Raw genomic sequence first — 24,325 nt, forward strand, 5'->3', positions numbered from 1 at the left:
CTGGCAGGAGTTCTTAGTTCACTTTCACCCACCCTGTAAAGGGCAACTAGAAAAAAAAGAGAAGGCCCAACTTTCCCTCTCAGCATTTCACAAGTTTTTCCTGTAGGATCCATAAGAGGAAGTGGGGAGGGAAAAAGAAGTATTCTTGAATTTAAGGACCTATAAAATGTTTTCTTCGATTGATGGTTAAAATTTTCAGTGTTTTTTGAAGGGTCCTCTCAAATTACCCACTTCAGAATGACCTAAAGAGCTTGTCAACAACTTAGATTACCAGGTCTCCTTATGTGTTCTGCATCAGAATTGATGATGGTAGGGCTCCGGAATCTACATGGTTAATGAGTATCTCCAGAGACCCCAATATACACTAAAAATGGATTCTACTCACCTTCCCTGTGTCTCAACATTGCTGTTCCAAGTTTCAGTCTCTTCTCTGTCTACACTTACTCCCTCCATAGCATCAAGTCTCATGCCTTTAAATGTTTTTATAGGTAAATAGCTCTCAAATTTATATCTGCAGCCCACACCTCTTCCCCAAACACCAGAAGCCTATATCTAACTGCCTGATTGATATCTAATAGTCATATTAAAAATCAAACTCTAGTTTTCTCTCTGAATTTGTTCTTCCTCATCTCAGTAATTGAGATCACAAAACCTTGGAGTCATTCTTGATTCCGTCCTTCATATCTTCCTCACTTTCTCTCATACTCACTTCCAGTCCATCAGAGTCCTGTGAGCTCTTTCAAATATGTCCCAAATCTTCCTCTATTCCATGGGCTACTACAGCAGCCTGCTGTTTGGTCTCTCTGCTTGCTTTCTGTATCAGTCAGAGTTCAGTTGCAGATAACAGAAGCCATTCTAGTTATCTGAAGCAGAAAGGGATTTAATAAAGTTGTAGTAGATTCATGCTACAAAAATCCTTCCCATCCCACATACCTTTCTGCAATGTGACTTTGCCACAACTCCCAAAAAGAAATGGAGTCTGTATTTCTTTTCCCTTAAATCTGGGCTAGCCCTCTGATTAACTTTGACCAATAAAATGAGGCAGCACTGATGTTGTGTGACCCCCACACCTAACCATAAGAGGCTTTTGCAGCTTCCATTTTCACCCTCTTGGAAGGCAGCCTTCATATAAAGCAGCTTAGGCTAAATTACTGAATGATGAGAGTCCACATGAAGAGAGAGGGCTGAGACTTTTAGGCATCCCTGCCAAGATCCCAGACATATAAAGGAGGCCATCTAGGACCTTCCAGCCTAGCAGAGCTGACAGCTAAATACCACTGCATATGTGAGCCCAGGTGATATCAGCAGAAGAAGCACCCAACCAACTTATGTTTGGAGGGTGTTCATTACACAGCAAAGGTAACTGAAATGTCAGTGAAGTTAGGGCTTGCAAAACCTTTTAAGGGCTGTAGGGGCATGCTTTAGGCTAGGCCTCTAGGAATGACTCCCAGAATAATACTGCAGAACTGGCCTGCCAAGGGAACTACTACTTCTGCCATAATCTAAGGGTCAGGAAGCCGCCAACCACTTTCTAGTTACAGAAACACATCACCTTAGCCATGATCTGGGCATCAGGAACTTATTACAAGATCTGCTGGCTGCAGATCTACCACAGTCATTTTACATTAGCAAAATGAATGATTAATGTGCCTTTTCCCCACTTAAGTAAGTTCTGAATTCAAGACGTGTGCAAGTACAGGTATGAAATTAAACACAGAATCCATTTGGTATTCTAGACTACTTCGTGTGATTTACAAAAATTTTTTAATAATAAATCTTTAAGGGCTTCCCTGGTGGCGCAGTGGTTGAGAATCTGCCTGCCAATGCAGGGGACACGGGTTCGAGCCCTGGTCTGGGAAGATCCCACATGCTGCGGAGCAACTAGGCCCGTGAGCCACAACTACTGAGCCTGCGCATCTGGAGCCTGTGCTCCGCAACAAGAGAGGCCGCGATGGTGAGAGGCCCGCGCACCGCGATGAAGAGTGGCCCCCACTTGCCACAACTAGAGAAAGCCCTTGCACAGAAACGAAGACCCAACACAGCCAAAAATAAAAAATAAATAAATAAATAAATCTTTAAGAAAGACCTCTCTAACAAGTTTAGAGAAACAGAAAAGAAAAAAAAGACTTGTGCAAGTGCATATGACTGGCAAAAAGTAAATTATGTTTCAATTTCTAGCTGCAAAAGAGTCTGGGCAATGTAATTTTTAGCTTTTTAGCCTATGTGCTGCTGAAAGGCACAAAAGGAAGAATTTTTAAAAATGTTTTGTTCACTGTTATAGCACCTAGTATAATGCCTGCACATAAGTGATGGTCATTAAATATTTGTTAAATGATTGAACTAAAATTTGATAAAGGAGGGGCATGATTGAGAGATGATTGTCTCTAGTTAGCCTAGAGTATGACATTCTGTATGCCTAAACCCCTGTTTCTGTCATTCCTTTTCCTGAATATATCCTGGAGTATCGAGAAAGACTTATAATTCAAGATTTTTTTTCAATCTAGTATTTGCCATCTTTACTATCACTGTACAACCATCTTGAGTCAAACACACTGGGTTTTTTCGTGTGTAATAAATTTTCATTAAAAAGGTGAATTTGGGAGGATGGAAAGAAGTTTTTGAAGGGCGAGCTCTTTAGTCTTTCCTGCTTCCCATGGCTTTGGCCACCATCTCTCTTTGAGGGCTTGTTCTTCAGGATACTGACAGCTTGATTTCTCTGGGTAACATCATGCAAAGGAAATTAGCTCAGTATGTCTTCTACTGAATTCCATCTGTAGTTCAATGTTTTAATGTATTTATGAACAAGGCTACAGAGCAATTTTGATAAGACAGTGTTCCAGTCTCTGAGAATATTTTTCCCCAAAAAATATTTTTAAAAATACCACTGAACAGCCTGGAAATCCACCCCCGCATGAGCAATCTCCAGCAATCTCCAGAAAACTTTTCAGGTGTCACAGCCATAATAGCAGGTGGTTCCTTTGGGTATAAAAATTATGGCAAGGATAAGAGACAAAAAGCAAACTGTTTTGATATTCTGGGTACAGCTTTCCCCAAGTGAATCATTCCCATATGCCTACTCTTACCATGGGCCCCTTTCCAGAGGAAGTGGGTTGTGTGAATGGAGGTGTAGAGATGCATTCTGGTGGGCAAGCTTCGATGGTGCCCATATTTGGCAGATCCAATTAATCTTTAGATATTTGTCAACCCACTCTTCTACGAGTCTCAAAACGCAAAATTTGATTATGGATTTAATACCTGTTTTCACTCCTCTCATAATAAATACTTAATCTTGTTATGAAGATTCAGTAGTGCTCATTTGAGGCAAGACAGCTTCTGAAATTCCATAGAAATAGATTTTAAATACAAGCTTGTAAGGAAGGCTGAGACTAGAGCAGTTCGCAAAAGGTTGTCATTTAATTCACTTTTCTATTATGAAATATTTGAGACATACAAAAAGTTTAAAGAACAGGTATTTACTCTCTAGTGAAATTTTGTTGCTTGTAAGATAAAAATCTGGACTAGTAAAAAAGACTTTGTTTCCAGATAGAAATGCAGCAAAGCTGGAAATTAAGAGTTTTGCATAGATTTATTTTTTCCTTTCTCTCTAGTTATAAGATTAGCATTTTTATCATTTACAGGCACACCAAGTCTCCCTTACTGAAAAGGGAGATGCTGTTGTCACCATCTTAATTTAAATAAAAAATCTACCAAGGGAAAGATGTGTACAGGAAGATCCCTGATGGAAAACTTGACTTTATTTGGATAGAAGACAACCACTTTGAAAAATAAAAAGGAAACATAGTCATTAAGCTAATTAATTCTGGCTTTTCCAAATCTTAGAGTGGTGTCATTTACTAGCTGTGTGATAATTGGGTAAGTTTTTTAATGTCTCTGTACCTTGTTTCCTGAACTGTATGGTGAGGATAACAATAGGATCCACCTCTTAAGGGTTGTTAAGTGTCAAACGCTTAGAACAGTGCCTGGAGTACAGTAAGTAAGTCCTTCATAAATGTTAGTTCACTTTCTTCTTCTTCCTCAACAAAACGTTAGCTCCACATGAGAGCAGGGACTTTGCCTGATTTTGCTCTGGATCCTCAGCTTCTATTTTGCCCACAGTAGACATTCAACAAATATTTGTTGAATAGATTAATTAATGAAAGTAGCTAGGTTTTGAGGCTAAAAGTGAAAGAGAATTTGTCCTAAGTTTTATAGCTAGTGAGGGAAAAACAGACCTCAGGTTTAAGATAGGTTAGGGAGGTAGGAAAAAACCCCTAAACTAAGATGAGAAGACCAAGATTTAAGTTCAAATTCTTCTAACTCTCTGGGTGCTGATACCAAGGTTTTCTTTCTCTATTTGTAAAATGTAACTCCCAAGGTTATTCTGAGGATTAAATTAAAGTGTGTATGAATGCTCCCAATAAAATATATAGGGATATACAACACATGGTATTATTAATTTTTATCTCAGTAAGTTTATCCATTGGATGACAATCAAATGATTCTATGAGAGTCTTGGAAGAAAGAATCTTTAGCTAAAGATTTAAGTACTAAAAATATTCAACCCCAGAGGTACCACAGACATAGACTAATTTTTTCCATCTGTGCAGTTTAGGGTAGATTTGGCATACACTCAATACCAGGCAAGAAAGAAACTGGTTTAGGCTGCTTTTAAAGTTTTAAAAAAAGGCAGAAAAAGAAACTATTTCCTCTTATAAGCATGAATGTTAGAATAGAGAAAGCCTTCATCAAGTAATTCACCACTGAAGCAAGCATATTTAATCCATATCCTCTCCTACCTTTTCCCACTCCCCATTTCTGTTCTAATTATTAGTCATTTTATATATCATGATTTATGTATTATGGTGGCTTCCCCCTCACCAAAGAAAAGTAAAATAGGTTATTCTTTATCAGTCACATGTGACTCAGAGGTCAAAAGAGCAGTTCTTTGCCGGGTAAACTTCCTAGATTAGCAGTATTTAAAGACCTGGTTTTCAGAGCCAGGGATTACTCAGAATATTATGGCTTTAAGATTATGCCCCACCCAAGATGCCTCACCAGAGCCTGAGTCTGAGGCTGAGAAACTGACTTGAGGAAAAAGATAAAAGAGCAAAAAAAGCCATAGTGGGTGAGCTGATGACTCACCACCCCTTCCTTGAACTTCAGGAATGACAAGATGGAAGAGGGGAAGAAAGGCAGTGCCCCACTGCAGACCAGATGTTTCAAGAAAGACAAGAAATTCAGGGAACTTAAAAACTTATATATGTTCTTAGGGTAAAGGCAACAAATATAATTTCCATGGTCAAGTTGTTGAGTGCATCAAAGAAAGGAAACTAGGAACACTAAATTACTTTTTACCATCAGCACTATCACCCTAAATCTGATCATTTTATTCCCCTGATTAAAAACCTCAATAACTCTACATTGCTACTGGATCAAGTCTAAACTTACGATGGCATAGAATAGTCTTCATAACGTGATCCCAACTTTCCTTAGCACCTTCATCTTCTAATTAATTCTCATTACATATCGTGGAAGGTATAGGGGACCACTAATAATTTACCAAATAAACCAGATACTTTTAAACTCCAGTCCACTTGTTTACACTATTCTCTCTGCTCAGAACTCTCATCCCAGCTGGCAAGCCCCTAACGGACTTCAAAGCCTGTCTCAAGTATGATTTCTTCTCTGTAGCTTTCTTAACTTCTGTTCTCTCCTACTACTCAGAATGATTGTTCTTTTGTCTATCGAGTCATTGAACTGGAAGCATCCCACTCATTAAGTAGACTCACAGGGTTCTATCCTCTCCCAAACTTACTGAATACTCTATATGGGCAATCGTGAGCCTGTCATTGTGCAATTCTTGGCACACCATAGGAGCATAATATAGTTTTGTTGAATTGAGTCAAATATTAGAAGACCAAAGCATAAATAGATTTTCTAGGCCTGGGAATTATGTTAGGACTAGAAAGTGTATGCTAAATCCACATATGAGATTTTGCCTTTGCTCTTACCAGAGAGCGTGTAATTTACTTTTATTTAAAAAACAGCGTCATGAATGTATTTCTCTAGATAAAACATTATTAATCCATTTTTGGCTTAGAACTGGCCTTCCCATAACCCGGTTAGCCAAAAGGTAGCTGAGTCATTTGAAATACTCTCCAGCTGGGGTGGGATCACATTTGGGGTTTGCTTCAATCAGTGAACCCCTGTCTCGCTTTGCTCTTCAAAGAGCTCCTCCGTCAACCATAGCGTTTGAAGGCCTGAGCAGAACGGAAACCAGATGAACTGTGTTGAATTCCAAACTTGCCACATTGTCTACTCTAGCATTAAACTCTTCTTCTCCAACTGAACAAGTTAACTGAAGAAGTATATAATGTAGTATCAATTTATTTTTTATCTTATCTATTATGCCACCTTGTTCCAGAGTCTTTAAGAGTTTAAAGAAAAAGAAAACCCAAATCCAAACCAAACTGTTCCACACTCATCCCTTTGGTTCTTTTGGGTACCTTCTGTCAGTGCTGATAGTCAGGGTGAAAGACTTTTGGAAAAGTTTTCCAGTACTAGTAACAGCATTTCCTGAAGCATCTTTTATCTTCCATCTTTATGCAGCAAATGATCCTGTCAGTGCCCACAGGTCAGTTTTACCCTAAGATCCAGTGAGTTTGTTTAACCTTAAAATCAGTCACTGAGGCCCTCACCTAGACCACGTAACAAGGTAGTTGTTACCCAGCATGTGTCCCAGCTAAATAAAATCATAGCTGATTCATGTCTGAAGGTGCTCAGGGGGTACAGCATAATGATTAAGAACAGGAGCTCTGGAGTCAGTCTGTCTGTCTGAGTTTGAATCAGGCCACGCCTCTGACTGGTTATGTGACTTTAGACAAGCTTCTTAACCTCTTTATGCCTCACCTGTCTTATCAGTAAAAAAGAAATAATAATGATACCTACCTCTCATGGGTTCCTTGGGTGGAATAAGTGAATTAAATGTGTAAAGCACTTACTGGTACATGGTAAGCATGCAATAAATGTTACCTATGTTAATAGGTAATGTTATTCTATACTTTTATGTTTCTAGGTAAGAAAAGTGGGTACAATAAGAAATATTTTTCTCTATATTTTTAGGTAAGAAAAGTGGCTAAAATTAAAAATTAAAGGAAGGCTGATCATTTTTAGAACAAAACTTTATTTACAAAACTGTAACTTGCTCTGTTTTGGTATTACTATTGACAAAATGCCTTTGGTTAAAATACTAGTTAAGGTGATACATTGATTTTTAGCTTTTCATAAAACAAGAATCCAACACTATCCCAGCTTCTTATTCCTGTGTGGCTCTGAATGCAGATAAACAAAACAAAACAAAGCAAAACAAAATTTAAAAAACCTTCTTTATAATGTACAATGGCTTAAGCAAACCACTTCTTTAATTTTTTTCTATTTAAGGGTTAGGACTGAGACTACTCATCTAAAATTTGCTATTCACAGAGAAAGCCCTAGAGAATGGGAAAACTTAAAGATGGAGGTTATCTGGCTTTCATAATACAATATCCATATGACTTTAGAAGAATGTAAATAAATAATATTAGTAAACAGTATATATTGATAATTTCCTGGCAAATTCATTTATCTAAAATCATGCTGAGGAATCAAGAGGATTTCCCCATACATTCACAAAGTCATGTTCCATATTAACATAGTTATCACCAATATAACATATGATAACCAGTACCCATGGAAACCTAACAGCCTATTTTTAAAAAGTCCCTGTTAAGCTTTTTTTTTTTTTTTTATAGAATTTACTCTTTTTTTTTTTTTTTTTTTTTTATTTATTTATTTTTGGCTGTGCTGGGTCTTCGGTTCGTGCGAGGGCTTTCTCTAGTTGCGGCAAGTGGGGGCCACTCTTCATCGCGGTGCGGGGACCGCTCTTCATCGCGGTGCGCGGGCCTTTCACTATCGCGGCCCCTCCCGTTGCGGGGCACAGGCTCCAGACGCGCAGGCTCAGCAGCTGTGGCTCACGGGCCCAGCTGCTCCGTGGCATGTGGGATCTTCCCAGACCAGGGCTCGAACCCGTGTCTCCTGCATTAGCAGGCAGATTCTCAACCACTGCGCCACCAGGGAAGCCCCCCTGTTAAGCTTTAATTCCCAGCTGTGCTTCACACATATATACGTGCTTATAGGCATGGTTATATGCATAGATTTATGCATGGATATAAGCATGGTGATATATGTGTGGATACTAATGCCCCTTATTCGAATGTAAAATTAATAGCATCTGGCATCTAGTTGTAAGAAAACCGTCCCCAGATTGGGAGATAGTTGAGTGACACATGAAAGATTCTTCTACTAACTGAATTTAAGAGTACACCTATACTGGGAAGAGGGATGGAGAGAGGAAGGGTAGAAGTAGAAGCAGAAGTAGAAGAAAAGGACTACATTGGTTCAGTAAACTCAGGTAATTAATTTGAGACAGAAAATAAATAAATCAACAAATGCCCCATTTTTGTTTTCCAAAAAAATAAATCACTGGCAAATCCTTACTAACAATTTTTGAATTGGTCCATTAATATATTTTTTACATAGGAAAAAGTTTAAATATTATATCTATTATAATTCTATTCATCTAATACACTCCTCTGCTGAGATATCTGACATGTCTTCATCTGTACTCTCTTCTACCTCTGGCAAGTTGCCCCAAAGTAGGAAGTTTACACCTGAAAAGAAAAGCTCATAAAATTATTTGGTGCTGACTACTGTTACAACTCAGAACACGATATATAAAACCTTATATGTTAACATTCTTATATTAAATCACAGTGTTGCTACCAAATGTAAAATAGATAGCTAGTGGGAAGCAGCCGCATAGCACAGGGAGATCAGCTCGGTGCTTTGTGACCACCTGGAGGGGTGGGATGGGGAGGGTGGGAGGGAGGGAGATGCAAGAGGGAAGAGAAATGGGAACATATTGTATATGTATAACTGATTCACTTTGTTATAAAGCAGATGCTAACACACTATTGTAAGGCAATTATACTTCAATAAAGATGTTTGAAAAAAAAAATCACAGTGTTAGCAGGTAAGAGAAAAGCTATTAAAGAATGAACCACAAATAACATGATCGATACCTAGATATTAAAATTATCCAACATCTAGAATATAATCATTCTTTAAACACTTTTAATTAAGGGCTTGAACTCTAGAATCTTGGAATTCAAAAAGATCTCAGGAGTCCATTTCCTCAAACCTTGCCTCCAGCTACATTATGCCATAATCACTCTACACTGAGAATTTTCAAATCTATTTTAATGATTTTTAAGAATGGAGATCTCACAACATCTTTTTAGATTACATTTCTCTTGGAGGGTGCATGGGAAAGGCCTGAATAAGTCTCCTCATCTCCTCAACAAGTATGGAAGTCACTGGTGCCTTTCTTCTGGTTAAAAAAAGCAGGGTTTTGGAGCCAGTTATAATATGAACAGTAATCCTTGATATACATGGGTTTTAGGCTAGAGGCTGTCAAGGTAAAACTATAAACTTTAGGACCAGGTTGTAGCTGTCAGTACAATAAGCAAAATGACAGTCTAAAGCCTCATTATGAAAGAACAGTCAAATATCATATTAAAGAATCCAGCACTGGTATACGATACAAGACCACATATATGGTAGAGGATAATGAGATGGTTTATTATGGGCACGTACTATAACTTGAAAGCACTAAATTGAAAAAAAATACCATTATTAATTGACCTCTTGGAGAGCCAATAAGAAAGCAAATCTCAAGCTGTCCAGTTGTCAGTGTGGGCACAGGGAAGACTCAGCAACTCTGGGTATCCACTCCACACATACTAAGATAGTGGTCACATGGTGGAATAGAATGAGCCAGGGTTTGGAGATTTGGTTTGAATCCAGTTTCCACCACTAACAGTACACCATGGATGTTTTTACTACTTTTACTACAAATGTATATAACCACAGGCAATATATATTATTGTTTTGTGTATATAAATTTTTTATAGTATGCTATTATATGTATCTCTTCTAATTTGCTTTTTTCATTCAACATTATGTTTTTGAGATTTGCCTGTCCATATGTGTAGATTTAGCTCATCTCTTATGTCGGTTGGGCATTCCATTGTGTGAATTAAAAACAAAAAAATATGTATATCTTAAGTATGGCCCATCACTCATCCTTTCCTCTAACTGCCTATTTTGCACAGGTGCCCAAGGAGACATGTATAAGGATGCACACTGTTGCATTATTAAAATAGCAGAAACAATGAACTGTCTCTCTTGGGTGAGATACGGGGGTTTAATCAGGCAAGAAATTAGCATCTATTTGATGCATATTGATGTCTATCATATTATTTTCTGTAATTTTTTTGTATGTTTGAATTGTTTTCAATAAAAAACACTTCTTTTCCCCGGAGAATGGATGATGTTCTGCTTTTGAAGAGATGACAGGATAGTAAGGAATCACTAGGCAGAAACCTAAGGGAGAATTAGAACCCTTAAAGGTGAATGGAGAGCTGAAGACAACTTTCCTTTGAGGGCATTTGCCAGTCCCATGGAATCTGAACTGAGGTTTCCCAAGCCTCCACAGGAGAGTCTCAGGAAATCAGGTCTACACGTGAAGGCTAACCTAGAACATAGTCTTCCTGGGGCCCTTTCAGTCTAAACATTCTAGAATTTTATAAAGCTTGTGTACGTATTCCTTTGATGCTGCTGATTCAGGTGATTCAAGTAAAGTTCCAATGCCATGAGAAATCCTGTTTTATACGAAGCATCTGGAAAAATCTTCCTTCAAATCATAATATTAGGGTTACAAAGGAGAAGTTTGATATTCTTGGAGTCGATACTCAGAGACATGAGTGGCTCGGCACAATTGGTTCAAAGGAGAAAAAATAAACTAAGAGATGGGATCTGACAGAAGCAGCACCTTCCTTTCTCTGTTAAGAAGGGAGGAAGGAAATCCTGCGATACATCTGTTTCTCATGGATTAGATTCAGTGCAAATGGAAGAATGCTGGGCTTTTATCTTTGAAAAATTGACCAATATTAAAAAGTAAATCAAAATTGAAAAACCTCCACCCTGTGTTTTGAATTCTATGAAGCAGGAAAAATAGTATCAAAGCAGAAACTTCCTTTAATGTGTCCCATGAGCAACACAAATATAAAACCGGAGGCCTAAATTAGGAAGCTATATCTCACTTAGGGGGGTTCAGATAAGTCCTTGCTCAAAAATGGCCTTCTTAACATACTAGAGTCTTAAATTAAGGCCTCCAAATGATGGGTTGAAAGCCACAACTGAACGCCAGGTGATTAAGAAAAAAAGTTAGAGTCTATAAAAACCCAAGCATAATTGGAGAGTTTAAAGACACTGACAACCTAGCTTACAACTCATGATCTCTTAGTCTGTGAAGGCAAATCATACTTCAAAAAAAGAAGTATATTTTAAGTTCTGAAGAAGACTAAGACATACATTTAAAAACCTGAGAATGTTAGTGCCAACTTGGATTGTCAAGTTCTTTAAACTTGTTCTGTATACTAAAGTTCTGTAAACTTTAGTTCCCTAAAAAAGTCCCACTAAAAGTCAACTTCGTATTAAAGTCAACTTCGTATTCTGTGTAAGCAGATATTAGACATTGAGAACATGTATCCTATAACAAAACTGAAAGGCTCCAGACAATATAAAATATATTATGTAAATATCTTTTAAGAATAGGTTGTGTATTTCTCTACTAAATAATCAGTAAAACATATTGGTATTAAATATTTCCCTTGTCTGAAATTTCATCATAATTTATCAATATAGATGTCAAAATGGCTATTTTTATCCTGAAACAACATTACCAAATACAGAGGTTACCTAGTTTTCCTTCCTCCCAGCTCCCCATGACCCTAGCCTCCCCTCCTCCCTTTTCTTAGACACACACACACACACACACACAGACCCATACACACAATTGACTATCAAATCTAAATTCTTCCAAAATTCTCTGGAGCCATATTATATATCAAGGCAGAAATTTAGAGCAATTAAAATATTAATTTTAAAAGGCCAAGAAATCCAGCCAAGTTTGAGGCTCCTAAATATGATGATGGAAATAGAAATGCAATGAATTTTGGCTAGTAGTTTCTGTAAGTAAATGTTTGGGATAAAAGGATTGAAGTTTCACTCTAGTGGATCCAACCCAGGTGAGAAAGTCTCAGAGGGGATCCTGAAATGATCTATGGAGAGGTTCACTCAAGTCTTGGTAGACAAAAGTTAGAGGAATGTCTGAGTCTGTTGTTTCTTACCAGTAGAGTCTAGTCTGTTAATACCATAAACTGCCTGGCTGTGAAACATCCGAAAGTGTCCATTGTTGCAGGAAAGAAGGCAGGAACAACATGGAACAATCACATGATAACCTACAATGTTCCCACTAAAAAGAGAAAGTAAATATTATTAGATACAAGGTAATATCTGACCATGTAAGCATTTTTATGTGCTAATGTAAACAGACAGACCATATAAAGATCTCATTTTCTCCTAACACCCTCCATTGCTGGGATCTTTGGGATGGGAGTTACTCTGATAATGGTTACAGTTCTACTGCCAAGTGGGAAAACAGTCTTTAAGTGAAATAAGAGTAACATATTCTGTTTCTTTGCTAGTATTGTTTATGCATTCCGCCTTCAGAAGCTAGTTTCTAAATGCCATAAGGTTGTGGTTTGTCCAAAATTGATGGGCTGTATAGACAAAATACATTAAATAAACTCAGACCTGTGGATAAAAGGTTTTTGCTCTCCCCAGGACTGTGGCAAGTTGGGTTCTTATATGTTGCAGGTCCATGCCAGCACCTAAAAACTGTTTCAACAGATGGAGGAGTAGGAAGACAGCATGAGCCCATGAAAACCGAACACAAGCTGGCTGATCTAATTTTAGTCTCAGTGTTTTTGAAGGAATTCAGAAATGAAGCAAATCCATAGCTTCTAGAGAAAGTTGCAAAAGTTTTTACTGTCTCCAGGGTTATCCTTCTGATTAGAAATAACTCACTCTTCCATAGGTTTTTTTCCTATCTGGTCACTATTAAATAGAATGAATATACAGGGAACATTTTAGCTAGAAGTTTTTTTGTTTTTGTTTTTAATGACCACATGAACTGCTTACACCTTGAGTTGTAAAAATTCCTATTATAGCTTGTTCCTCCCCTTTGAGATGTGAGTCAGTCATTTTTGTGAGGCCCTACAAAAAATACTATAAAAGGTACCAGCCCACCTAAAACATGTCTTCTAATCATAATCGGCTTGAAAGGCAAACAAAAGAAAACAAAAGATGTTCTTGGATTAGGACTGACAGTTATTTATAAGGCTATATTGCAAGAATAAATTCTACGGCTTTAATTACCACCTGTATTCATCCATTCATTCACTCATTCAGCTAATGTTTACAGAGCATCTGTTATATGTCAGGTACTGTTCTAGGTGCTAGGAGTAAAGTCCTTGTTCTCACGGAGCTTTCTACTAGGGACACTTCAGATGATTCTGCTCCCTTGTTAAAACTCCTTCAATAGCTGTCCACTGGCCAAAATTGAAAACCCAAAGACCCTTCCTACCAAGGTTTAGATCTGTGCTACCCAAAACATGGCTATTGAGTACTTGAAATTTGGCTAGCCTGAATTGAAATGTGCTGAAAGTATAAAAATACACTAGATTTCAAAGACTAAGAATAAAAAATAAGAATGTAAAATATTTCATTAATAATTTTTTATGTTGGTTATATGTTGAAATGACAATTTTTTGAATCTATTAGATTAAGTAAAATATACAATTAAAATTAATTTCACCTGTTTCTTTTCACTTTGTAAAATGTAGTTACTCGCAATTTTTAAATTACATATGTGGCTTGCACATATCTATTGGATGGCGCTGCTCTAGACTGTCTGGGTTCTGACTGCATCGTTAATCTACCCATACTACTCTCACCTGATGTTCACAATCTCTCAGCCACACTGGCCATTGTCTTTTCTATTCCTTGAACATGTTCTTCTTTGCCTTGGGTTCTCTGCCCTGGCTGTTCCCTCTGCCTAGAACATTCTTCCTCTGGCTCCTCCCTATCTCATCTTTTAGGATTCAACTCCAGTGTTACCTTCTCATGAGGAGGCTTCCCTGACCATGCTATCTAAAATAGCTCTTATCACTCTCTCAAGCTCTATTATTCTCTGTCATTTATTATTATTATTTCCTTTGGAGTACTTCCCACCCTATTTAAGATCTTATTTATTTAAATATCTTACTGATCGATTGTCTTCCTACTGGAATATAATGTCCAAAGGCCTATGACTTTGTCTTCTTTATTGCCAGATTTCCAGCCTCTATAACAATGACTCGCACATGGTAGGACCTCTGAGTTGTACTTTATAGTTTACTAAGCCTTTTAACATTCATAATTCACTTGATCTTTACAACAACTCTGTAACGTAAACACAAAAGATATTTTAATTTCTATCTTAAGAAGATACCTATCTATCTTAAGAAGATACCTGTCTTCTTAAGATATAAATTAAATAAGGAAACAGAGGTTCAGAGGTTTAGAGATTTAAGAAGTTTAGTCAAGATAACAAGAGAATAAGGGTAGGGCCAGGGCTCAAGCCTGATTTTTATGACTGTAAATCCAAGCGTTTTTTTTTTTTTTCCCTCTAAACTACATTGCCATTTTCTGAAAGTTAAAGCAGATATTTGCTAATGCACTTTGAAAAATTGTAAAATCACATACAAAGGTAAAGTGTCATAAGACCCTTTTGAAAAACAGTTCTAAGTAACAAATGGCTTTTCAATGGTTCACTGCATGGGTGATAACCAGTGCTCAATGCAGCCCACTGAACCTTTCTCTGTGCTTCGGTGTCAACATCCATCTCCCAAACCCAGGGCTATTTGGAATATTGCCACACATTACCATTTTAGACATGCGATGTCCTTCAGTTTACATTTGCAAATTTCAGTGAAATAGCATCTTCCAATGAAGTCCACTGCACTGGAGAGGGAAAAGTGTAGAGATAGTCAAATGTACTGTTAAAAAAATGTTGTGCAAAACACATAACATAAAATTTACTAATTTAACCATTTTTAAGTGGACAGTTCATAAGTGTTAAGTGTATTCATATTTTTTGTGCAACAAATCTACAGCCTTTTTCATCTTGCAAAACTGAAAGTCTATACCCATTAAATAACAACTCCCCATTTCCCTCTTCCCCCAGCCCCTGGCAACCACCACTACTTTCTGTTTCTATGAATCTGACTACTTTAGATACCACAGATAAGTGGAATAATATAGTATTTGTCTTTTTGTGACTGGCTTATTTCACTTAGCATAATGTCCTCAAGGTCCATCCATGTTATAGCATGTGACAGGCAGGATATCATTCCCTTTTAAGGCTGGATAATATTTCATTACATGCATGTACCACATTTTGTTTATTCATTCATTTGTTGAGAGACATTTGGGCTGCTTCTACCTCTTGATTATTGTGAATAATGCTGCTAAGAACATGGGTGTGCAAATATTTCTTCTAGATCTTGCATTAAATTCTTTTGGATATATACCCAAAAGTGGTATTGCTGGATCATATGGTAATTCTATTTTCAATTTTTTTGAGGAATCGCCACGCTATTTTCCATAGTAGCAGTACCATTTTACATTCCCACAACAGTGCACAGGGTTCCATTTTTTCATACCCTTGCCACAAAATGTACTTTTGATTGTAATTTAGCATGAATTTTGTAGGCTCAAAGAGCTGCAAGAGACTCTAAGAGAAACTGTAAGAAAACGATAGTGTATTTTGCAAGGGTAAGTTAATATTTGTGAGCTCACTATAAATATGACAAACCTTCTATTCAAAAAATCTTATGTGTTCATTGATTTGTATACATCTTAGCACATTAATCCATCACTATTATAACCCCTACATGGAAGAGAAGACAAGAGGAAAGACCTGATTGTACTCCAGACTCTGGTCTAACCTTTAACAATTCACATATCTGAGCTCTCCTTATGACTATTTTATACTTACCATAGCTATTGTAAAGACGAATGGGTTAATATTTAAAATTGTTGTTTCTGTATGTGCTACTAAAAAGAAAAGGCACTAGACAATAAATCACAGAAACTTTGCAGTAGTAGGTTCTAGATTTACTGTCTAGTGCTTTTTCTTTTTGCAACACATACACACGCACAGAGGTACTTATAATAACCCATTTATCTTTGCAATAAATGAGGGCCTTTGGCTTTGCCATTAGGCATGACTACACTTAATCCAATGAAGATAAGATTTCAAGGGAGGAAGAGTCCACAGCTCTGAGTATATTTAATTTTTTAAAAAGTTTCTATCATTATCATGAAATTCATTTTAAAGTATTCTGATTATTAGTGTGCCTTCTCTGGCTCTGTGTCCAAAGAACAGCTGTCCATGTGCATTTTGGATAATTTCTCTTTCACTTTAATGATAAAGTTTCAATGAACAGCAAAATCTTGAAAATCATGTAAAGGCACATATATGTTGACTATAGAAAGAGAAAGTACCTTTTAGAGCTAGAAAAAGGTATATTTGAGTCAAATAAAATGGCTATTTTTCCAAATAGGAAGCAAATTCTTAAGGACTCTACACCTAAAAGTGGGTAGTGACTGAAAACAGAATTTAAAAGGATTTGAGTATGCAAACCAATGCATAATATCTAAAATAAGCTTTATGGGTGCTCCCTTGTTAAAACTCCTTCAATAGCTTTCCACTGACCAAAAATGAAAACCCAAAGACCTGTGCTATCCAAAACATGGTTATTGAGTACTTGAAATTTGGCTAGCCTGAATTGAAATGTGCTATTTGAGGGATAAGTCCTGTTTCATCCCATAAAAATCTATATGTCTCTCTCATTCAGAAAGAGAGAGAGAGGGAGATTATAAGAAAAGAATACTGAATTAGGTGGACAATGGATCTGAATCAGCATGCCAATTGCAAAAAATGGTAGAAAGCTAGGGAATGTTTTTTTGGAGTAAGACCTTAGTAACAAAAAATCAAAAACTTAAATGACCTCTCTTCTCCAACAGTACAGAAAATCTTGCTTGAATCACCTACCATCTCAGTCATGGAATTGATCCAGTGCGAGGATGGTTGGGCAGGGCACAGTAGCCAGGGATTCAACTGAAAGGACCACATGACTATAACTGAACTAGAAGCATTACATCAGGACTGACCACTCTGGCTAAACCACAGACTTTGTCCAGACAGTCTGCCCCCTTAGTTAAACTCCAGGGGGATCATCAGACTGTTGGAAGTGGCTGGAACACCAAAATGATAACCTCCTTGTTGACTCCCAGAGGTTCAAACCATACACTTTTCCCATCTAGTTAAAGGCTACCGTTGCCCGCCACTAGCATGACTTACTTGGTAGGAGGGATGTCTGTAGAGAAAAGGTCTATTTCAGTGTCAGCCAGCAAAACAGCCTTCATTCCCCTAGAGCTGAGCACTTGTTTACAGAATTTGCAACACAGGATGGACACGCGCCGGTCATTGAAACTACAGCTGCTCGTAGACACGGCGTCCGGGGAAGGATGAGGTGAGGGACTTTGAAAATAGAGCAATACCCTCCCTAGTTTGATTCTCCCAAGCTAAAAATCAAATTGCGATGCCTCGATCTTTTCTAAGCCCGAAAATTGAGAAGGAAATGAGTTCTTTTCTGTTTTCCCGTGGGAGGGTAAAAGTAGTATTTATTGAGTAGAAACAGGGGAGAAGCAGCAGCCTTGGCTTTCTCTTTAACTTTCGGGGAAGGGAGAGGAGTTTGAAGTGGGGAGGAGGCAGGCTGCAAGGTGCCTCGGGAACTTCTCTAGTTTTCCCTTTCTCCAGTCTGAAGGATCCTCTACTCTTTAGCTCCTGCTCCTTTTGCAATTCCCTTAGCTTCTCCCGTACAGGCTCTTTTATCTAAAGCTTCCCCCTTAAGCCCCTCCCTCGGAGCGCTCCAATTTCTCTCACGGATCGCTGGCTAAGCGTCCCTACCCACGCGTCCTCTTTGGAAATCTTTCTCCTCTCCCCAGGATTCAGAAATCCACTCAGCTTTTCCCACCGGGCAATCCCGGGTGCTCCTTAATCCTCCCGCGACCCTCCTCCGCTCTGCTCTTTCGCGGGCCGCCCGCTTCACTTCTCTCCTGGCAGTCCCCAGCCCTCAGCGTGCGGGCTCTCGCGTCGTTCCTCTAGCGACTCCCTCCCCTCAGCTTTCCTTCGTGCCCCCCAACGTCCCCTCAAATCTTTCCCGAGCGGCCGCTCCAGAGCTCGCGGTGGTGTTGGTGGGGCGGGGCAGAGGTCGCTTTGGGGGCTCCGTCGGCGTTGGTGTCTCTGCCACTGAACACGTCGCTTTTTGCTCCCTCTTCCCCTCTCTGCCTTTCCAACAGGCTGTCAGTTTGAATTGCCAGCGCTGCGCACCGATTGGGAGAACTAGAGTTCGCCCACGTCCCGCATTGGAAGGCTCGGGAGCCTGCCCCTGACGAGATCTTAGTGGCCAGGAGCTCTACGCCCCGCCCCAGTAACGGTGCCTAGATAAATTCGGCTTGCTGGTTGGCTGAGCTTGGCCCCTCCTCCGATCTCATTGGTCGGCTCCGGGAGGTTTGGGCGAACCCTACTCCCGCTCCAGTGAAAGAGGCAAGGCACGCCCTTCGCACTTCTCATTGGAAGACGTTCTACAGTCCCCGCCGTTCTCTACTCTTTATTGGCTAAAATTCTCCGCAACGCCCCTCCTCACTACCCCGGTCCAATTGGTCGTGCCTTCTCTCAGAAGTATGTGTTTGGCTGTTGGTTCTATCTTAATCCCGCCCATCAGTTCTACTTTGGGGTTCGGCAACCCGAGGAGGAGCTTACTCTGTGACCACGCCTCGGTAGTGCTAGTCACACCTCCAAGTTTCGCCAGCCCCTCCTCCTCATTCCTAGCCTCTTGGGATCACCTATTCCTATTGGCTACAGGCCCCATCGGTCGATAGAAAGCGGGCGGTGATTGGCAAGGGGGTGGGCTCTGCTTCCCGGCAGGGTCCTGCGGAGTTGGCGGAGGCTCCTCAGGGGACTGGGGGACCGATCTGCGTAGACGCGGGTGGCGGGGAAGAGAGGGGAGGAGAGCTCTGAGTGGGAAGCGGAGCCGGGGGCCCGGGACCCGTCGCGTCAGAGCCAGGTAAAGGCTCCTTCCCTCTCGCCTTTCTTCTTCCCCGCCGCGGAGCTGGAGCGCTGACTGAACAAATCCGGGCAGAGGCGGGAAGGAGAGGGCGCGGATGCTGCTTTCGGCGTCGCCTTAGCGTTGCCGCCCGAAATCCCTCAGACCGCCTCCCTCCTGACCCACTCCCAATCTCCCAGTACAGCCCAAATACTTCTTTAGGACTGCATCTCCGCCCTTTACCGTACTGCCTGGGACTCTGCCTTGGCTCACATGCCGCCGCGCAGTCCGCACCCAGCCCCCTCCCCAGGTCCTCTGCACACTGGCAGCCTTGGTCCACCTTTGGGCAACCGTCGTTGGCATCACCCGTAACCATCGGCTGCTCTCTTCCTCTGTCTCCAAGTCCTGGCAGACAGGCGGGTTACAGCCCTGGACCCAGAAGGAGGGGTGTTCCGCACTGCTTCCGGGGCTCTTCCCCTGCCCCTGCCCCCGGCCCGCCCGGAATGGCTCCTCTTCACGCACTCCCGTTCCCAGACCTATATCTGGGTCCCCAAAGTTGCTAATATCCTAGTACTCCATGTAACATCGCGGCCCACGATAGTCTCCTAACTTCCCCGTCACCCCCAAGGTAATCCTCCCTTTGCCCTCTCCTCGCCTATCAAGGGTGTGCAGAAGCTCCAGTTATCCTCGATTCCCGTGCAGCCTCAGGACCCCACCTCTCACCCCCCTCCCCGCTTCCTGCCTGTCTGAACCACCACGCCGCTTCTTCTGCTCCCTGTTCCTCCCTCGGTGCGGCCCTTTCTCCAGGCGCGGGAAGTGGGAGACTCCCGGCGCGGAAAGGGAAAGGGGCGGCCAAGGAGGGAGGGTCGCCGCTGCGGCGCGTCCGGGAGCGAGACGCCCGGCTCTGCACTCCCGTCCCAGTCCCTCCCACCTCCTGGGCCTGGGTCGGAGCGGGATCTCCTCGGGTACCTCCTGGTGCGAGGAGCTGGGACTGCGACCCTCAACGACCTTCCCCCAACCCCCAGGCGGGGATTGGGTGCGGTAGCTGGGATCTCTGGGCTTGGGTGACCAATTGGGGATGGCCTGAGAGGCGGTGGCTGCCTTCCTCCCCCCCCCCGCCCCCCCCCCCCCCCCCCCGCCTTCCCGGTTTTCCCGACTCCGACCCTCGCCTCTAACCCGTTTCCTGCTTCTGCCGACCACATTGTTTTCCTGGATGTGTCCCGTGCCGAGCAGGCTTTTTCCTGAAGATCACTCCCCCCTCACCCCCCAACATTTTGCTGCCAAGAGAAGCTAGTAACCAAAAACAAAACAACTGGGAGGAGGGGCGGAGGGGAAGAAAAGTTGTGCCCGGGTGGCTTGTCCCTCCCCGGCTTTGATCCCCTTTTAAGTCAAGGGAGTTGCCCCAGCCGGGGGTCGGGGGCCGTATCGTAGGCAGGGCCGGGAGGGTTCCCTCCGGTAGCCGCTGCCCAGCGCTGGCAAGGTTCGGGAGGTCGCCGAGGTGCCGCAGTCCCTGCCCGGAGCCCCGCGTTCCCGCCGCTAGTCCCCACCCCAAGCCCTCGAAGGCGGCTGCTCCAAAGTGTTTTCTTTCAGCCTTAAAACAAAATCCGGAGGGAGCTTCCTTCCTCCCCACCTCGCTGCGCCGGGCTCTGCGGGCCGGGCGGCGTTTGGCTGAGATGAATGGGCCCAGGCCAGCCTGGAAACGGCTTCCCTCACCCCACCCCCGCATCGATTAGGATCTGCGCTGGGGCTGATCGCCCCCTCCTCTTTTCCCTGCATTTACAGGCAAGTGAACCGGAGCAAACGACTTCCGATCCAGTCTGCGCTGCTGCGGCTGCCGTTTGGGATTTGATTTGCAGCATCTTCGAGGCTGTGCAACAAAAAACCGCGAAGCACTCCCAGCCCTCCCCCGGCACCCCGATACGCACCCACTCCCTCCCGGGGACCCAGCTGGGCGAGTCCACATCCCCGCGCTCCCCACACCATGTTGTGCGGAAGGACTTCCACTCCCCGCCTGTGTCGTTGATGTCAGACCCCAGGCCAGCCTCCGGGCGCTGCAGTTCTCCCGGCTAATGCTAAGGCTGCGGCTTGGGCTCTAGCACAGGAACCAACCGCCGCCGCGCCGGCCCCAGCGCCCACCGTCTGCATGTGTCCGCCGTAGCCGCCTGCCCAGCCCGCAGCCCGCGCTCCCCGGAGCGCTGGAGACCACCGCGGGGGGCCCCTTCTGCCCTTGGGAGAAGCGATCTTGGAGGTATTGATTTCGGTGGTTGGATTTTTCCCGTGGATTTATCAATTCACAATTCGAATTTGGAAGAAAGAAGGAAAACATGACGTCTCCAGCCAAATTCAAAAAGGATAAGGAGATTATAGCAGAGTACGATACTCAGGTCAAAGGTAAGGGCTTTGAAAAATAGCATAATGCATATTCTCTGTAGACCACTGAGACATGGATTTCCACCCTGATTTGCAAGATGTTCATTTCTTTGGGTGGAGCAGGTGGGGGCAGGCTGACCCCAGAGGTGGTTTCATATGTGGGTCTGAGCCTCCGAGGGGTTGGCCATGCCAGGGGCCACAGGCTCTGGAAAGGAATTTTCGGAGTGGGCTTTAGATTTGTCTGTAGGGCTGGCCATTATTTTGGCAGTCCTTTTCCCCAGGCTAAATAGGATGGGGGGAGGGGCAGGAGGTTCTTGGAGAGAGAAAGGCGGCAATTTGCCTCTGGGTGTCTGGGTCAGATTTCCTTGAAGGACAACTGAAATCTGACAGGTGTTTGGGAATTTATTTCAGAGGTTGAAGAGGAGTCCAGGCAGAGAAAGGCAACCTTGAGAAGGTGTACCATTTGGAGAGCCCTGGGAGAGGCGGGGTTTTTTTCTGATGCACTAAATCAAAACATGACATTTGCTATGGCATCAGGCACAGAAAGTCTGTGGCCACCTTGGGTGCACCTTGTACCTACCTGGTCTCTGGTTGTCTGCATTCAGAGATCAGAGAACAGAAAGAATAAGGTCACTCACACCCGGTCTCCGCCCTCACCTAAACCTGAGTGGAGTTGGGTTGTTGCTGGGTGGTGCTGAGTCTGGAGAATGGGAAGACATAATTGTTTAACCCTTCTGTGTTGTCCTCTGCTCCAGAATACATGCTTTTAAAGGCCTGCTTACCTCTCTGCAAAAATATGAGGGGTAAAGCAAAATGTGGACCTAGAGAAATCAAGTGACCTGCCAGCACATCTAGTCTACTGCCTGACTTGGCGCATGAATCAAAACCCCTTCCCAGATAGCCTTTTTTAACCAGCAATTCCCATAGAAGGGGTTCCCGCCTGTTAAAGAGCCCCAGCATATGGTTATGCAAGGCACCGTCCCTTCTTGGCCAGTCACTGGAAAGAGCCATGTGGCTCTAGCCCACTGAGACTTCAGCTGGGTAGTGGGAGAGGTGGGTGGCCTTGAATGTTACACCACATGGTTGGAGCTCTGGGTTTTCCTTTGTTTCAGAGTACAGAGGGAGGGGCCCCTCCTTCTTTCCCTGCACCAATGTGAGAAGACCTTTTCCTATCCTAGAGGACTTGGGAAGGGCCATGCCTCCCCTCTAATGATTGCGGGTGGGGGGGGGGTGTGTGAGTAGGGCTAGAGTTTGAAATGGGAAGCTGCTTTATCTCTTGGAAGGTTGGAAGGTAGTTTGAAGTCCCCACTGTGCCTGTAGGATCTTTTTAATGTCATCAGCTTGGTCAATGCTGGAGGTGCCCTGAAGGCCCCTCAGGCTCCTGGGCTGCAAATATTGGTGGGTTTATTGCAGAGATGGGGGAGTTGACTGATGGATAGCTTCAGTTGAACTGGGATTGGGAGAGGTGTGGTTGTGAGGTATAACTGAGGTCTTGGCCTCTTGTCACTGTTCATAATCTGGGCCTCTTTTTGTAAACAATAAGCCACTGGCCTCGGTGTCCTGTCCAGATGCACTGCAGTTTGCTGCTGGAATCCCCCCTGCAGTTTTAACCAGATATGTCATTCTTTTTTTTTTTTTTTAATACATCCTATTCTTAACTGTTGCCATAGGGAGCGTTAATAACTTTGACTTTCCCAGATTTCTCTCCAGAAGCACGCCATTTGACTAAGGTGCAAAGTGACTTTGCATGTTTATTTTTTGGAAGGTTCGGGACTGATAGGTGTTAATAGAACTGTATCTGCTGATTCTGTATTGGTGAAGGATTTCTCACAAGTGTCTCAATTAAATACTTTGTGTATTTACAAACATTACTCATTGAGATGATGTAATGCAGTTGACTATTTGGGGTTTCTCTTCACCCTTGCCACAAGCAGGGGACTCTTTTGATTTGCACTGATATTTTTTCATTAACACTATTCAGGATCGTAGAATTTTATAGGTGGACGAGCATGATGTCTTACTCAGAGAAGGTGCCCAATGAATGCTTAAGAGACTGATTTGAATGGTTTAGTCCCTCATTTACAGCTGAGGGGAGTATAGAGAAATAAAGAGGCTTGTCCAAGGTCACACAGCTAGGTGGTGGTAGATCTGAAACTAGAAGCAGGTTACTGACTCCCAATTCTCTGTTCTATTCTATTCATATTTATTATGATACATCATTTGACCAGAGTAGGGAAAAAAAAACTCAAGAAGCCAAAGTCTGACAATGGATACTAGTAGTAATAGTGATAATAATAGATTACATTTTGGGTGGTCATTATGTTCCATCCTGTCCCAAGTGCTTTATAAGAATTGTCTCATTTAATCTTCACTTAAAACGTGGAGGTGAATATTACTTCATCCTCTATTCACTGCATGAAGAAACTGAGGCTTAGAGAGGATAAAGAAGCCCTCCCAAGGTCACACAGCCAAACCACAGCAGGTGGACTCCACTTCTTTATTCATCAACTAGTTACTGAGTGCCTTCAATGGGTTCTGGGGACTGATGATGTAGCAGTGAACAAGAAAAAGTCCTCTCCCTCATGAAGCTTGCAATCTAGAGTCTGTGTTCTCCATGGAAGATCATAGAACTTGGAGACAAAGGACCCAGGTTCTCGATTGGCTCTGCTCCCCTGCTAGCTGGAAGCCCTTGGTCAGATTTATGATGTTTCAGCTTTTTATGTGTTGTGTGGGACTCATAGTGCTGCCAGTCTTACCTCTCTTATAGATGCCAAGATAAAAGAGAAAATTGCTTTTTT

At 42.2% G+C, this 24,325-nt stretch overlaps 1 protein-coding gene across 2 annotated transcripts; it reads right to left on the reverse strand.

Moving 5' to 3' along the window:
• Positions 1–185: 185 nt before the first annotated feature.
• Positions 186–19,752, reverse strand: LOC130707358 (protein FAM72A-like). Of its 2 annotated transcripts, none has more exons than XM_057541588.1 (5): positions 19,498–19,752; positions 17,411–17,548; positions 14,929–15,006; positions 12,291–12,415; positions 186–863 (listed from the first exon to the last, which is right to left on the reverse strand). In XM_057541588.1, the coding sequence occupies exons 1-5, from the start codon at positions 19,518–19,520 to the stop codon at positions 856–858; spliced, it is 372 nt and encodes a 123-aa protein (XP_057397571.1). In that variant the 5' UTR covers positions 19,521–19,752; the 3' UTR covers positions 186–855. The 2 variants fall into 2 exon arrangements, with proteins under 2 accessions (XP_057397571.1, XP_057397562.1); XM_057541579.1 differs by lacking the exon at positions 186–863 and adding an exon at positions 8,090–8,708 and having other exon boundaries at positions 19,498–19,744.
• Between the last annotated feature and the right edge of the window lie 4,573 nt (positions 19,753–24,325).

Source organism: Balaenoptera acutorostrata, chromosome 1 (genome assembly GCF_949987535.1).
Source record: "Balaenoptera acutorostrata chromosome 1, mBalAcu1.1, whole genome shotgun sequence".
Taxonomy (NCBI): domain Eukaryota; kingdom Metazoa; phylum Chordata; class Mammalia; order Artiodactyla; family Balaenopteridae; genus Balaenoptera; species Balaenoptera acutorostrata.